The 14,593-nt window shown below is 52.1% G+C and overlaps 1 protein-coding gene and 1 pseudogene across 1 annotated transcript; both read left to right on the forward strand.

Moving 5' to 3' along the window:
• Positions 1-2,207: 2,207 nt before the first annotated feature.
• On the forward strand, positions 2,208-3,128 carry LOC128937115 (mas-related G-protein coupled receptor member H-like). Its single transcript, XM_054276479.1, has one exon. The coding sequence runs from the start codon at positions 2,208-2,210 to the stop codon at positions 3,126-3,128; it is 921 nt and encodes a 306-aa protein (XP_054132454.1).
• A 5,338-nt stretch (positions 3,129-8,466) lies between these two features.
• Positions 8,467-14,570, forward strand: LOC128937116 (mas-related G-protein coupled receptor member H-like; annotated as a pseudogene).
• The last annotated feature ends 23 nt before the right edge of the window (positions 14,571-14,593 follow it).

A 14,593-nucleotide genomic window follows, 5' to 3' on the forward strand; every position in this document is an offset into this window, starting at 1 on the left:
CTGCCTTCAGAAATTCCTCTCCACTGCCTTCAGCTGTTCCCTCAGCAGGCTCAGGTGGTGCAGCAGCAAGGAGAGGAGGAGGCCGTGATCCTCAGCACAGCCACCCCCTTCCAGGAGCAGGGTGACACCTGTGTTTGTCACCATGGGCTCCACGGGGCATCACCCCCTCCCTGGGGCTTCCCTGAGGCCACCAGCCCCACCACACCCCACACCTTCTCTCCAGCCCCACCACACCCCACACCTTCTCTCCAGACCCACCACACCCCACACCTTCTCTCCAGCCCCACCACATCCCACACCTTCCCACCACATCTTCCCAGCAGCTCCATCATGTCCCACCCCTCCCACACCACCCTCCCATCACACTCCCCATGCAGCCCCCCCACCTCCCATCCTTCCCATCCCTCCCAGCCCCGGGCCTCAGGCTCCAGTCCCTCCCCACGGGCTGCTCACCCCAGCCTGCCCCGGAAGGCTTTGGGGCCGTCTTTCTCTTGGAGATGCCCCTTCCCAGCTCCATCCCTGCTCTCCAGCCCCCCAACCTCCTCTGGACACAAACAAGAGGCACTACAGGGATGGCTCCACTGCTGTTCATTGGGCTGCAGAAGCATGGAATTGCCAGGAGCACCAGAAACACTGCTGGGGCTCCTGAGTGGGGCAGGAGAGGAGCGGGGCTGTCTGGAGGCGAAGGCAGCCTGGGGGGAATTTCTAGAGGATTTCAGAGGGGGCATGATGCCTTAGGATTTTAGCCTTTCTATTTTTCATATCCTGTACTGCATTAGTGCATAACTCTAAACTCCATGTAATAGTGTTAGTTAACTGTCTGCACATTTTGGTCAGACAAAACAATCCCTCTAGGCCTGAAATTCAAGGACACTCTACTGCCTCAGGCCCAGAAAAGTACAGACAAAAATGAATTGGGGAAGGGCAAACTGTGTCTAAATGACTTCATTACCTGAAGCTGTCATTGGAGGATTAACCCCAGATTTGTAAATGGACCACACTTATATCTGTCTGAAAAACTCATGACCATTGTCCATTTTGGGTGCAGCCCCTCTCGGAGGCTTGGAGAGCCCAAGGTGAACCTTTTGAAGGCCTTTCATCAATGCCTCCTTTTATTCTCTTCACCTGGTCTGGCCTCTGTTCCAGAGAGCCAGCCCAAGGCATCAGGCAGACAGGGGCTGGTGGGGGCAGGAGGGCTCTGGGTGCCACCAATCCCAAATCTGCCACTGGACAGCAGCAGAGCCCAACAGGCCACACCTGCAGCCAGGGAGAGGCCAGGGACTGGGAACCCATCGGGATGGGATGGGTGGGATGGGATGGGATGGGACGGGATGGGATGGGATGAGGTGGGATGGGATGGGGTGGGGTGGGGTGGGGTGAGCTGGGGTGGGATGGGATGGCATAGACTGGCATGGCATGGCATGGCGTGGCATGGATGAGGAGTGACACCAAAATCAGACAGAATAAAGTTCCTAACACCAACTAATCATTTTACCAGTGAACTATTAGGCAGCAGGACACGCAGAAGTTTCTCTCATTAGTTCTGTGTGTGTTGTGAGACTTTACATCAGTGTTTTTACTCATTATAACCATACATAGACATTAAAAATTTTTCTTATCTAAGGAACACCATAAACATAAACGTAAATACCATTTTCCTACAACTCATTTCCATGCATCCACTTCCTACTGGGAGTCCTCTGATGGCCCTTGAGGTTCATTGAGAGGGGTCTCTGGTGGTTGCTTTCACTGAGTGCTGCGATATTAAAGGTGACCCTGCCCTAAACTTTTCCTTTGGCCCTGGGCTCTTGCTTCTTGTTACAGAACTTGCCCTAAAAATACTGTGGACCTCCTTATCTGTTTCTGCTCTGGCTCGAGCCACATTTATCACCAGGGTCCACATCTTTACATATTTTTATCTGTTGGCCCAGTTAGTCTTTAAGCAACTTCAGGAGAGTTGAAAATGTTTATTCTCTCTTCCTCATCAATCCTCTGCACACCAGCAAACCCCCCCTCCTCCTTCTCCCACCCCACCATTCCCACTGCCCTTTCCCCTGCACATCTCACTCCTCCCCACTGAATCCTTCCCACTGCAGGCCGCGCCTGAGGAGCCACATGGTCCATCCCTGGATTTTCCAAGCACTGACTGCACATCCACTCTGACCACAGCCAGGGGCCACATCCCACTGCCTGCCCAGCGTCCATCCATGGAGGTGACCACCATGTCCCCATCTCCTGCCTCACCCACTGAAGGAGATGATCTGTGTGAGACAGATGTCACCAGCGTGGCCATACACAGTGTGACCCTGCTCATCTGCCTCTGTGGGCTGGCTGGGAACGGGGCTGTCATCGGCCTCCTCAGCCTGAATATCGGAAACAAGGGCATCTTTAACCTGGCTCTTGTTGACTTCCTCTTCCTCCTCTTTGCAGTCCCCTCTGCCCTCCTCATCCTGGTGGAGGACGTGTCCTGCTCTCCTGTCTTGCCCTTGATGTACATGAACTTCGTTTTCCAGCTCTCAGTTTTCTCCTGCTACTGGGCACTCTACCGGGTGACGTTGGGCAACAACAAGCGATATATGCGGAACTTCTCCAAGCTCTGCTGCCACTGTGACCCTCCTCTGCGCCTGCTGTGGGTACTGGTCCATATCAGATACTGGGCCTTCTTTGTTGTCTTCACTGTCATGCCCACGGTGACATTCCTGTGCCCATCACACCAGCAGGAGCACTGCCAGGCAGCTCTCATCTCCGTGTACCTCATCATCCTGCTCCTCTATGCTGTACCCATCCTCGTTTCAAGCACAGTCGACTTCATTAGGGCCAAGTGGGGCTCCCAGCAGCAGCAGCCCGAAAGGCGCGACATCGTTATCTTCGTCATTGGGCTCTTGGCTCTCATCCTCAGCCTCTGGAATTTCCTGCAGGAGTTTGGTTACATCGATGTGCCCTCTCAGGTTGTTTTCCTGCTCACCTGCATCCACAGCAGCATCAAACCCTTCATCTACTTCTTGGTGGGGAGGTGCTGGAGGCCCTGCTCCATAAAGTCCCTCCGGCTCTCCCTCCAGAGGGTCTTTGAGGGCCAGAAAATAAAAACTGCACGCAGAAATGATGCCACCAGGGACACTGGGGTGTGAGTCTGTTGAATCCTCCCACTGCTCTGCTGAGTGACCCCAGGAGAGTGACTGAGGGATTCCTTAATTCACCTTATTAATCAATACCCACAGCATCACCCTCCTTGTGGTGCTGTATTCCTGCAGGAGAAGGGAGCAGGAGCATTGTCTTGGCTGATTTTTGTGGGATGCTCTGCAGGGAGCACATTGCAGCATGGCTTTCCTCCTCCCTCCTGGATCCACATGGCTCCAAAGCAGTGCAGCTGGGCTCAGTGCTGTTCCCCAGCTCTATTCCCCATGCAATGACCCTCATGGCCTCAGCCCCAGGGAATGAACTCCATCTCCTTTGGCTCAGCAGATGAGTTCCATGGTGTTTTCAGGGAGCTCTTGCCTGCAAAGAATGGGACACCTTAATCCCTGGGGACACACCCAGCACGCGGTGGTGGTGATTTCCCAAATCCCTGCGGGGAAGCAGAGGGGTTGGGATCACAGGGAGCATCCTTCCCCTTCTGTCTTTTTTTTCCTTCTTCTTTTTTTTTTTTTTTTTTTTTTTTTTAATTTCAAGTTTCTCTAACCCGAGTACTGTGTTCATGTTGAGAGTTGTTGTAATGCTGATCTCTGACCATTGCTGGCAGTTGAAGCCCGAAGCGCTGCAAAAGCACCGGGAAGGCGGGACAGAGGAGGAGCTGTGCTGGAAAAGCAGAATGTGTCTGAATGTGGGGGATGGATTACCCGGGGGTGATTTACAAAGAGAGCACAAATCTTGTTTCCGTTTTGGGCCTCTTGTTTCTGTGTCCCTGTGGCCGTGCCTCTGGCTGCGAGTGCGCACTGCGCACTGTTCCTTTTACCTTGCCCCTTGTTGTAGTTTCATAAATTTTTAAAATTTTAAGAAGTGAGGCGTCGTTTCTCACAACAAAGAAAAAGACCACTTGATTCGTAGGGAAAATGAAAAAAATGAAGATCAACAACCTCGAGGCTGTGGAACTGTGTGGAAGCCAAAGATGCAAAACCATTTCCAACTGCCCTGTGACTCCACTGACCTCTGGGGAGAAATACCAGAACATGGCACACAGAGGAGCCAGCAGGATGGGAATGGGAAGCTCCTGGTGAGCTGGGCACTTTCTCCTTCATGCCCCTGACCTGGCAGGAGCCGCTTTAGGACATGGATCCCAAAGGAGCAAGAGGCACCAGGAAGCGCCGCTGATCTGCACAGACCCCTTTGCCTGCTGCTGCCCCACAGGGAACAGGTCAGTGGAATGTTTGCCTTCCTCCCTACCCCACCTTCCTCTCCTGCAGCAGCTGCTCTGTTCCTGACACCCTCTCCCGGTGACCGCAGTGCCCTTCCCAGTTCCTCTCTCTCCTCTGCCCTGTGCTTCCCATCTGTATCTTGACACAGAAATCAGCTGAAATAAACTTTCTAACACAATGGGAAGCAGCATTATAAAGCAGGAATTCCTTACCTGCACAGAAGGATCTCTCCCTTATCTGTGTGCAGTGAGACTTTACAACAGGGGTTTTATCCATCATAACCACACAGTCATTAAAGTGTGTTTATTATCTAATACATACATATCACTTTCCTAGAACTCATTTCCAGACATAGGAACAGGGGAAAGAGCCAGTGGGGTGTAACAGCTTTCATGAAAGCTTCTTGTATCTTCCTAACTTAGGGGATGCTCCCCAGGGCCTCCACAACTCCCAGTTTTTATATTATTAAGAAAGCTTCTCTGAAGGATTAACTGAATTAACACAAAATGACAAAAACAATCAAAACCACGCATAAGACAATTTTCAAAATGCAAACTATTCTGAGTTCTCAATGTCCAAACAGATTTCCTGGAGTGTGTTAGAGCTGGCAGGAGGAATGCAGGGTTTTCTTAGTACGGTTTATCAGGAAACTGAGTCAGGAGAAGGTTCCTTCAGCAGGGACTGGTTCTCTGCTGCGTGTGATAGCGTTGCTGGCTGTAATTGGCTCTGTACGAGGCAGTGTAGGTGCTGGTGTGCCTGCTGGAAACTCCAAATAGAAATCATTAACTTTTCAGAAAAAGATGGTTACTTTAGGGGAGCTTTCCTTTCTTTCCCTCCCAATTACCCTCCCTCTGGTATTGCAAAAGAACTCTGGGGGAAGGGATTAGTTAAGGGAGTGTATGGAAAGGGGAGAAAGGTGGTAGGAATTTGTGGGAACATAAAAAAGGGGTAATAGGACAATGGAAAGGAAAAGGGGAACGTGGAAGGGGGGCAGGGAGGCCACTGGACTTTACTAGCAGGGAGGAATTGAGGAAGGGTATTAGAAGTGGGACTCATTGGACTGGAAGGTTCTTTCATTATCAATCTGGACTTTTGGATGCTGGACACCTCATTGGTGTTCTGTGTTTTTCTTCCTTTTAGGGTATTGCTGGAGCTTGATTGTTGTTGGTTTGGTTGGGGTTCTATTTCCTTGGTAGGTGTGTGGATAATATTTTGCAGGTTTGCAGACTGGTGCATGTTTACTACTTGCACTGGAACTCCACCAGGTCCTGTCACAGTGGCTGCTTGGGGGCCTTTTCTTCCTTGTAATATGTTACATTCTACAATTCCTCCATCTCCTGGACTGTGGAGGTATTTCCCAGGGTTATTCTTTCTAGCAGTCTGATGAACAAACACATATTCTTTGTTATCACTCTGGGTGCTGAAACCATATTGATTTTATACATTGATCCATTTTACTGTCCCCAAAATGTTCATGGGAAGGACTTTTATACCTTTGCCAGTGGGTTTGTGTTTGTGTTGCTGGTGCTGGGTGTGGTGCTGGTGCTGGTGTGCTGCCATGTGAAGTTTGTCCCACTGCCAGTACCGGTGGCTGTGCTGGAGCTCGGCCCCCTCCCGGGTCTGTCTCAGATGGTGCCCAGGGCGCTGCCAGCACGGGGCTCTCAGGGCAGCCACGGTGGGCAGGGGATGGTGGTTTCACTGAGCCACTCGCTGCTTTTTCCCTGATGGGCCCTGATCTTTGTACTGCCCCAAGAGCAGGGTCAGCCCCCCAGGCCCCAAGAGAGTAAAACCTGGACTACCCTCCATGTGTGTGGGTGGGGGGAACTCCGAACATGTCACCTCACAGCAGAATTAAACATCTGTGGATGCTGTGCAAAGGCCCTTTTTGCTTCTTTGCACTTCACTAGTAGCAATGCAGGGTGCTACAAATGGTGCCCCACGTTGGGTGCCAGCTGATGCCAGCCACTGGAGCCTTTAGCTTGCTCTTTCAGGACACCCGCAGCCATGCCAAGGTGTATGGAACAGCTCCAGGATGAATTCACCAGGAGCCGAACCTCAGAGCTGCAGCTCTACAGTGGGATTAACTCTACCAGCATCCGGGATTAAAGTAAAAGAGTCGAAGGATACTCTCCACCTGGTCTCCCAATAGTCCTTTAATGCAGAGATTTGGAAGGGAAAGAGGGAGAGAACAGCTCTCTAGTGGTTTATAGCAGGCCAAAACCAGTGGGCAGGTACAAACAGCCAGCCAAGGGGATAACCTCAGGGGAGGAGCAAGGGGAGAGGTTTACATCAGGCGTAGATACATCTTAGGGGGAAACCAACTTGGAACATAGCGAGGGATTTGGAAGCAACCATTGTCAGAGAACCTGGATTATGAAACTGAAGGCTGGGGTAACCTCAGTGATTGTGTTCACTGAGTGCTGAGATATTAAAGGTGACCTTGCCTTGAACTTTTCCTTTGGCCTTCTTGTTACAACACTTGCCTTGAAACCATTGCAGGCCTCCTTATCTGTTTCTACAATGGTTCCAGGCACATTTATCATCCTGTGTGATCCTGCAGAGCACACTGGAGCTGGGCTTTCCTCCTCCCTCCTGGGTCCTAGAACACTATGGCCAAGAGGAGCAGGGACTCTGCTGGAGTCCCTGGTGGAGCAGGGGAGGAGAAAGACTGTCAGGGAAAAACGTCAGCCCTGGGTGGGTTCTGGGGTGTCAGGGCAGGCTGGAGGGGTCAGGAGAGGGTCAGAGGGGGCTGGAGGGGCTCTGGATGCTGGCAAAGCCAGAGGAGAGCAGAGCCTGACAGGCCACGCTCAGAGTGGGGGAGCAGCTCCATCTGGGAAAGCTGTGGGATGTGACAGGATGGGGTGAGGATGGAGAGTGGGGTGTAGAGATGGGGAGAGGAGAGGAGAGGAGAGGAGAGGAGAGGAGAGGAGAGGAGAGGAGAGGAGAGGAGAGGAGAGGAGAGGAGAGGAGAGGAGAGGAGAGGAGAGGGACCAGCTCACATCGGCTTCCTCAGGCCATAGGAAGTCTTTGGCAATGATCCCAGAGTTCTTCCTGGAACAGGAGTTACTTCTGAGAAATACCCAGCTGCCTCACCAGCACTGCCAGCATTCCAGAGCCACCAGCACCAACAGCATCCTTCTGCTGCTGGAGGGACAATGACCCCGCAGGGAAGAGAAACAAGACATGGTACAAGTCTCTCAGGAGAGAGAAGGCAGTAGGAGAAAGGGACAGTCTCCAGGGAAGGAATGTTTCTCATCAGGAGGAAATAGGGAGGCATTTGCAAAATGTTTCATTGGGAGCTTTGACAAAAGTCACTTCCTCTGTATGAAAAAAAACCCCACGACCAAAAACTCAGAGGAAGTGACATTCTGACGTAGCCAAAGATGCAATTTCCAACTCCCCCCATGACTCCTGGTGAGCAACATCAGGACAGGGCATGGAGAGGAGCCAGAGGGACAGGAATAGGGAGCTCCTGGTGACCTGGGCACTTTCTCCTCCATGTCCCTGACCTGGCAGGAGCCGCTTTAGGACATGGATCCCAAAGGAGCAAGAGGGACCAGGAAGCGCCGCTGATCTGCACAGACCCCTTTGCCTGCTGCTGCCCCACAGGGAACAGGTCAGTGGAATGTTTGCCTTCCTCCCTACCCCACCTTCCTCTCCTGCAGCAGCTGCTCTGTTCCTGACACCCTCTCCTGGTGACCGCAGGGCCCTCCCCAGGTCCCTCCTCTTCTGCCGTGTGTTTTGCTTCCGCATTCCCTACTGAACAGCCTAACCTTACTGCCTCCCTCTCTTGCCTCACCATTTCCACCACCCTCCTCCCCTGCACATCTCACTCCTCCCCACTGAATCCTTCCCAATGCAGGGAGCTGCTCAGGAGCCACATGGTCCATCCCTGGATTCTCCAAGCACCGACTGCCCAGCCACTCTGACCACAGCCAGGGGCCACATCCCACTGCCTGCCCAGCGTCCATCCATGGAGGTGACCACTGTGTCCCCATCTCCTGCCTCACCCACTGAAGGAGATGATCTGTGTCAGACAGATGTCACCACTGTGGCCACCCACAGTGTGACACTGCTCATCTGCCTCTGTGGGCTGGCTGGGAACAGGGCTGTCATGTGCCTCCTCAGCCTGAACGGTATCAACTATTTCATCCGTAGCATAGCTGTAATCGACTTCCTCTTCCTTCTCCTCACAGTCCCCTCTGCCCTCATCCTCCTCGTAGAGGACGTGTCCTGCTCTCCTATCCTGCCCGTGCTGTACCTGCGTTTCCTTTTCCGTCTGTCAGTGTTCTCCTGCTACTGGGTGCCGTTCTTCCTGGCAACTGTTTTCCTTTTGCTTTCTACCCAAGAGCTCATAGAGCACTCCTCCCACCTTGACCTTCCTGCCGATGTGTTTTATGTGGGGATAATTGTCCTGTTTTGGGCTTTCTCTGCTGTCTTCACTGAGATTCCCACACTGATATTCCTGTGTCCATCAAATGAGCAGAAGCACTGCCAGGCAGCCCTCATCACCATATGGGCCATCATCCTGCTCCTCCTTGCTTAACCCATGACTCTGCTGGTCATTTACAAAACAATTAAGTTAATTAAGGTCATGTGGGGCTGCCGGAAGAGCAAACGCCAGGGGTTCCACGTTGTTATCATCTCCGTTGGTCTCTTCACTCTCATTTTCATCCTCTGCAATTTCCTGCAGGAAATCGGTTACTTTGTTGTGCCCTCCCATTGTTTTTTCCTGCTCACCTGCATCAACAGCAGCATCAAACCCTTCATCTACTTCTTGGCAGGGAGGTGCTGGAGGCCCTGCTCTGTGGAGTCCCTCCGGCTCTCCCTCAGGAGGGTGTTTGATGAGCCAGAAGAAAATTCTGTTGACAGTGATGATCCTGCCATGGAAACAGGTGTCTGAATCTCTTGATCCCTTCTACTGCACTGCTGAAGGACCGTGGGACAGTGGCTGAGGGATTCCTTGAGTCTCCTGATCAATAAATATCACAGGATCACCCTCCCTGTGCTGCTGCATCCCCAGCCCCTTTCCAGGCCGCTCTGGGCTCTGATCCGTGCTTGGGAGGCCTCAGCCTTGAGGAGCAGCCCCTGGGCTCAGCTCCTGTGGCGCTGATCAGAAACACCCTCTGCTCCCAGCAACTGCTGCTGTCCAAACACCTCCTGGGCTTTCATCAACAGCCTTGGAAATTCTTGTACTGCCCTGGATGCCACAGCATCCCTGCTCTGCCACTGTCCCAGGAAGCTGCCGGCCCCAGGTGTGGCCAGGCTGAACCATTGCTGTGAGTGCCGCCCATGCCTTGGGGCCCTGTGAGCAGCGGCCCCAAAGGAGAGCCTTGGAGCTCTGCTGGGCCCAGCAGCGCTGAGCAGAAGCTCCCTGGCACTGGGGCCTCTCCCAGCTGGGATCTCTCCTGGCTGCTGCCCTGGGCTGATCCCCGAACGCCCACGGCTCCTGGGCCCATCCCGCCAGGGCTCCAGGCCCAGCCCTTGGCCCAGGGAGGAGATGCAAAGGGATCCTCAGGGAGCATTTCACTGCCTGCCAGGGCAATTGCTCACAGGCACCTTGCGCTCACTCTGCCTGCCTGGCTGGCTGTGTGCACACACGTCTGCATCTGCTCTGGCAAACGGGGCAGAAATGCTGCTCTCTCAGCTGTGTTAGTACCTGAGACATCTCACTGGGACAGGCCTGCAAGGAACTATCAGGCATAAATAAGGTTAAATGCTACTGATATTCCTCTGCTGAATTGCTAAATTCAAGGTGTAACTAAAGTACTGTTAGGTTTGAGTGTTGTAAAGCTTTTAAGCCATTTTCATTTTAATCCTTGTCCTTGCTGTACTTTTGTCATACGCCCTTAAACACACACAAACACACAAATAGGCGTAGTACATTGGTTTGCATAATATTAAACCTGGTTTTTACTGATTTCCTTGCTGATGGTTTTGTGCCTTCAGAAATTCTTCCTCTGCCCTGGCTTTGGCCTCTCCCTCAGCAGGCTCAGATGGTGCAGCTCCAAGGGGAGGAGGAGTCCGTGCTCCTCAGCACAGCCACCCCCTTCCAGGAGCAGGGTGACATCTGTGTTTGTCACCGTTGTCTCAATGGGGCATCAACCCCCTCCCTGTGGCTTCTCTGAGGTCTCTGAGCTGGGGCTGTTCAGCCTGGAGAAGGGAAGGCTTCAGGGAGGCCTTAGAGCCCCTTCCAGGGCCTAAAGAGGCTCCAAGAACTGGAGAGGGGCATTGGACAAAGGCCTGAAGTGACAGGACAAGGAGGAATGGCTTCCCACTGCCAGAGAACAGAGTTAGGGGGAATATTGGGAAGAAATTCCTCCCTGTCAGGGTGGAGAGGCCCTGGCACAGGTTCCCAGAGATGCTCTGGCCTCCCCATCCCTGGAGGTGTTCCAGGCCAGGCTGGATGGGGTTTGAAGCCGCCCAGTGTAGTGGAAGGTGTCCCTGCTTTCAAAGGGTGAGATCAGGAAAAAACAACCACAAGTATTCCCAAGGCTGAGGAGGAGGAGGATGAGCTCTGGTGAAGGGCTGCAAGGGGCACCACAGCACCCCAACATCTAGTCTCCATTAGCTTTTATTGCATCATCAAGGGTACTGTCAGTAAGAAATGTGGGCTCTGATGCTGATAACCTGCTGCAAGCCTGTCGTGGTTTGGCACTGGCCAGATGCCTGGCAGCTGCGAAAGCCGTTCACTCACCTTCTCCTGCTCTCAGCTGGGCAAAGGAGAGGGAAACAAAAATTAACAAAGAGCTCATGAGTTGAGATGAGAACTTGGAGAAAAAAATTTTCACGAATAGGAAATGGGTTCAAATTAAATGGTAATAAAGAAATTTATTATATACAGAGTCAGAGGATGATAATGAGAAGTAACAAAAAAATTTTAAAGCCCTTTTTTTTTTTCCCAGGCCCTAGCTCCTTCCCACCCACAGTGCAGGGAGACAGGGCAAGGGGTTTCTTCACCAGCATTGAAGCACTGCCTACAAAACACTGTTTGCCTGCGAAAAAAAACTGGTTATTCGTTAAACTAAGATGGAGGGCATATTCTGGTAGGAATTAAAACAAAACACCAATATCATAATATAATAAATTGGGAGCACTTAGAGAAGAATCTATTAAAATATCTTGATTATTATAGTGTATTAAAATGCCTGAAAATTGTTGTTTCTTTGTACATACGTATAGCAAATAAATTTCCAATATGTTCACAATTTCAACTCAAAATTATTACTAGTCTCATACACTTTTGATTTTAGATTTAAACTTCGTGATGTCAGAGGGGAAACAGCCATGGCTTGTGCTCCCTGCAGCAACCATGATCCCCAGTGCCCAGAGCTGGGCTGGCACAGACAGGATGGCCCAGGGGCTCAGCATTCCCCACCCCACAGAGAGTGCTCTGTGAGTGTCACAGCAGAGATCTCCACAAAGATCTTTCATTTTCAGTTTTGTGAGCCAGGTGCAAAGGTGTGTCTGCCTTCAGATATTTCTTCCTCTCCACTGCCCTCAGCTGCTCCCTCAGCAGGCTCAGGTGGTGCAGCAGCAAGGAGAGGAGGAGGCCGTGATCCTCAGCACAGCCACCCCTTTCCAGGAGCAGGGTGACGCCTGTGTTTGTCACCATGGGCTCCACGGGGCAACACCCCCCTCCCTGGGGCTACCCTGAGGCCACCAGCCCCACCACATCCCACACCTTCTCTCCAGCCCCACCACATCCCACACCTTCTCTCCAGACCCACCACACCCCACACCTTCCCACCACATCTTCCCAGCAGCTCCATCATGTCCCACCCCTCCCACACCACCCTCCCATCCCACTCCCCATGCAGCCCACCCACCTCCCGTCCTTCCCATCCCTCCCAGCCCCGGGCCTCAGGCTCCAGTCCCTCCCCACGGGCTGCTCACCCCAGCCTGCCCCGGAAGGCTTTGGGGCCGTCTTTCTCTTGGAGATGCCCCTTCCCAGCTCCATCCCTGCTCTCCAGCCCCCCAACCTCCTTTGGACACAAACAAGAGGCTCTACAGGGATGGCTCCACTGCTGTTCATTGTGCTGCAGAAGCATGGAATTGCCAGGAGCACCAGAAACACTGCTGGGGCTCCTGAGTGGGGCAGGAGAGGAGCGGGGCTGTCTGGAGGGGAAGGCAGCCTGGGGGGAATTTCTAGAGGATGTCAGAGGGGTGCATGATGCCTTAAGATTTTAGCCTTTCTATTTTTCATATCCTGTACTGCATTAGTGCATTACTCTAAACTCCATGGAAAGGGTTAGTTAACTCTCTGCACATTTGGTCAGACAAAACAATCCCTCTAGGCCTGAAATTCAAGGACACTCTACTGCCTCAGGCCCAGAAAAGTACAGACAAAAGTGAATTGGGGAGGGCAAACTGGGACTAAATGACTTCATTACCTGAAGCTGTAATTGGAGGATTAACCCCTGATTTGTAAATGGACCAAACTTATATCTGTCTGAAAAACTCAGGGCCATTGTCCATCTTGGGTGCAGCCCCTCTTGGAGGCTTGGAGAGCCCAAGGTGAACCTTTTGAAGGCCTTTCATCAAAGCCTCCTTTCATTCTCTTCACCTGCTCTGGCCTCTGTTCCAGGGAGCCAGCCCAAGGCATCAGGCAGACAGGGGCTGGAGGGGGCAGGAGGGCTCTGGGTGCCACCAATCCCAAATCCCCCACTGGACAGCAGCAGAGCCCAACAGGCCACACCTGCAGCCAGGGAGAGGCCAGGGACTGGGAAGCCATCGGGATGGGATGGGATGGGATAGGATAGCATGGCATGGCATGGATCTGGAGTGATAACAAAATCACACAGAATAAAGTCCCTAACATCAACCAATGCTGTTATCAAGGAAAGTATTGGGCAGGAGGACACACAGAAGGATCTCTCCTTATTTCTGTTTGTGTTGTAAGGCTTTACAACATCATTTTTATTCGTTATAACCATACATTAAATGTTTTCCTTATCTAGAACATAAACACCATTTTCCTAGAACTCATTTCCATGCATCCTCTTCCTTCTGGAAGTCGTTTTCTGATCCTGGAGGTTCATTGAGAGGTGCGTCTGGTGGTTGTATTCCCTGAGGGCTGTGATATTAAAGGTGACCTTGTCTTGAACTTTTCTTTTGGCCATGGACTCTTGCTTCTTGTTACAGAACTTGTCCTAAAAATACTGCGGACCTCCTTATCTGTTTCTGCACTGGCTCCAGCCACGTTTATCAACCAGGCTCCACATCATTACATATTTTTATCAATTTGCCCAGTTAGTCTACAAGCAAGCTCAAACAGTTGAGAATGTTGTTGTGACCACCGTGTCCCCATCTCCTGCCTCACCCACTGAAGGAGATGATCTGTGTGAGACAGATGTCACCAGTGTGGCCATACACAGTGTGACCCTGCTCATCTGCCTCTGTGGGCTGGCTGGGAACAGGGCTGTCATTGGCCTCCACAGCCTGAAAATCCATAACTCTGACTTCTTTGACCTGACTGTCATTGACTTCCTCTTCCTCCTCTTTGGACTCCCCTCTGCCCTCCTCTTCCTGGTGGAGACGTGTCCTGCTCACGTATCTTGCCCCTGAAGTACCTAAATTTCCTTTTGCAACTGTCATTGGTCTCCTACTACTGGGAGCACTGTTCTGGGTGATGCCCAGTAGCATTTTCGATCTTATAGACAAACTCTTCTGGCTCTGCTGCCGCTGGAAGCTTCCCAAGCACCTGTTGTGGGTGGTGATTCGTGTCCAATACTGGGCCTTCTTTGCTCTCTTTGCTGTCATTCCTACAGTGACATTCCTGTGCCCATCAGGAATGTCACCATCCAGCAGGAGCACTGCCAGGCAGCTCTCATCTCCATGTACCCCCTCATCCTGCTCCTCTTTCTTACACCCGTGGTCATTTACAGCACAGTTGATTTCATTAAGGCCAAGTGGGGCTCCCAGAAGCAGCAACCCAAGAGGCGCGACATCGTTATCATCATCACTGTGCTCTTCACTCTCCTTCTCAGCCTCTGAAATTTCCTGCAGCAGCTCGGTTACATCAATGTGTCCACACAGGTGGTTTTCCTGCTCACCTGCATCAACAGCAGCATCAAACCCTTCATCTACTTCTTGGCAGGGAGGTGCTGGAGAACCTGCTTTGTGAGATCCCTTCAGCTCTCCCTCCAGAGGGTCTTTGAGGAGCCAGAAGAAAACACTGCCCACAGCCATGATCCTGCAATGGACATGGGGGTCTGAGCCTGTTGATCCTTTCCTGCTCT

This window comes from Melozone crissalis, unplaced genomic scaffold (assembly GCF_028551555.1).
Source record: "Melozone crissalis strain CALT ecotype California unplaced genomic scaffold, PUWL_Pcris_2 ptg000018l_1, whole genome shotgun sequence".
In the NCBI taxonomy this organism is placed as follows: Eukaryota; Metazoa; Chordata; class Aves; order Passeriformes; family Passerellidae; genus Melozone; species Melozone crissalis.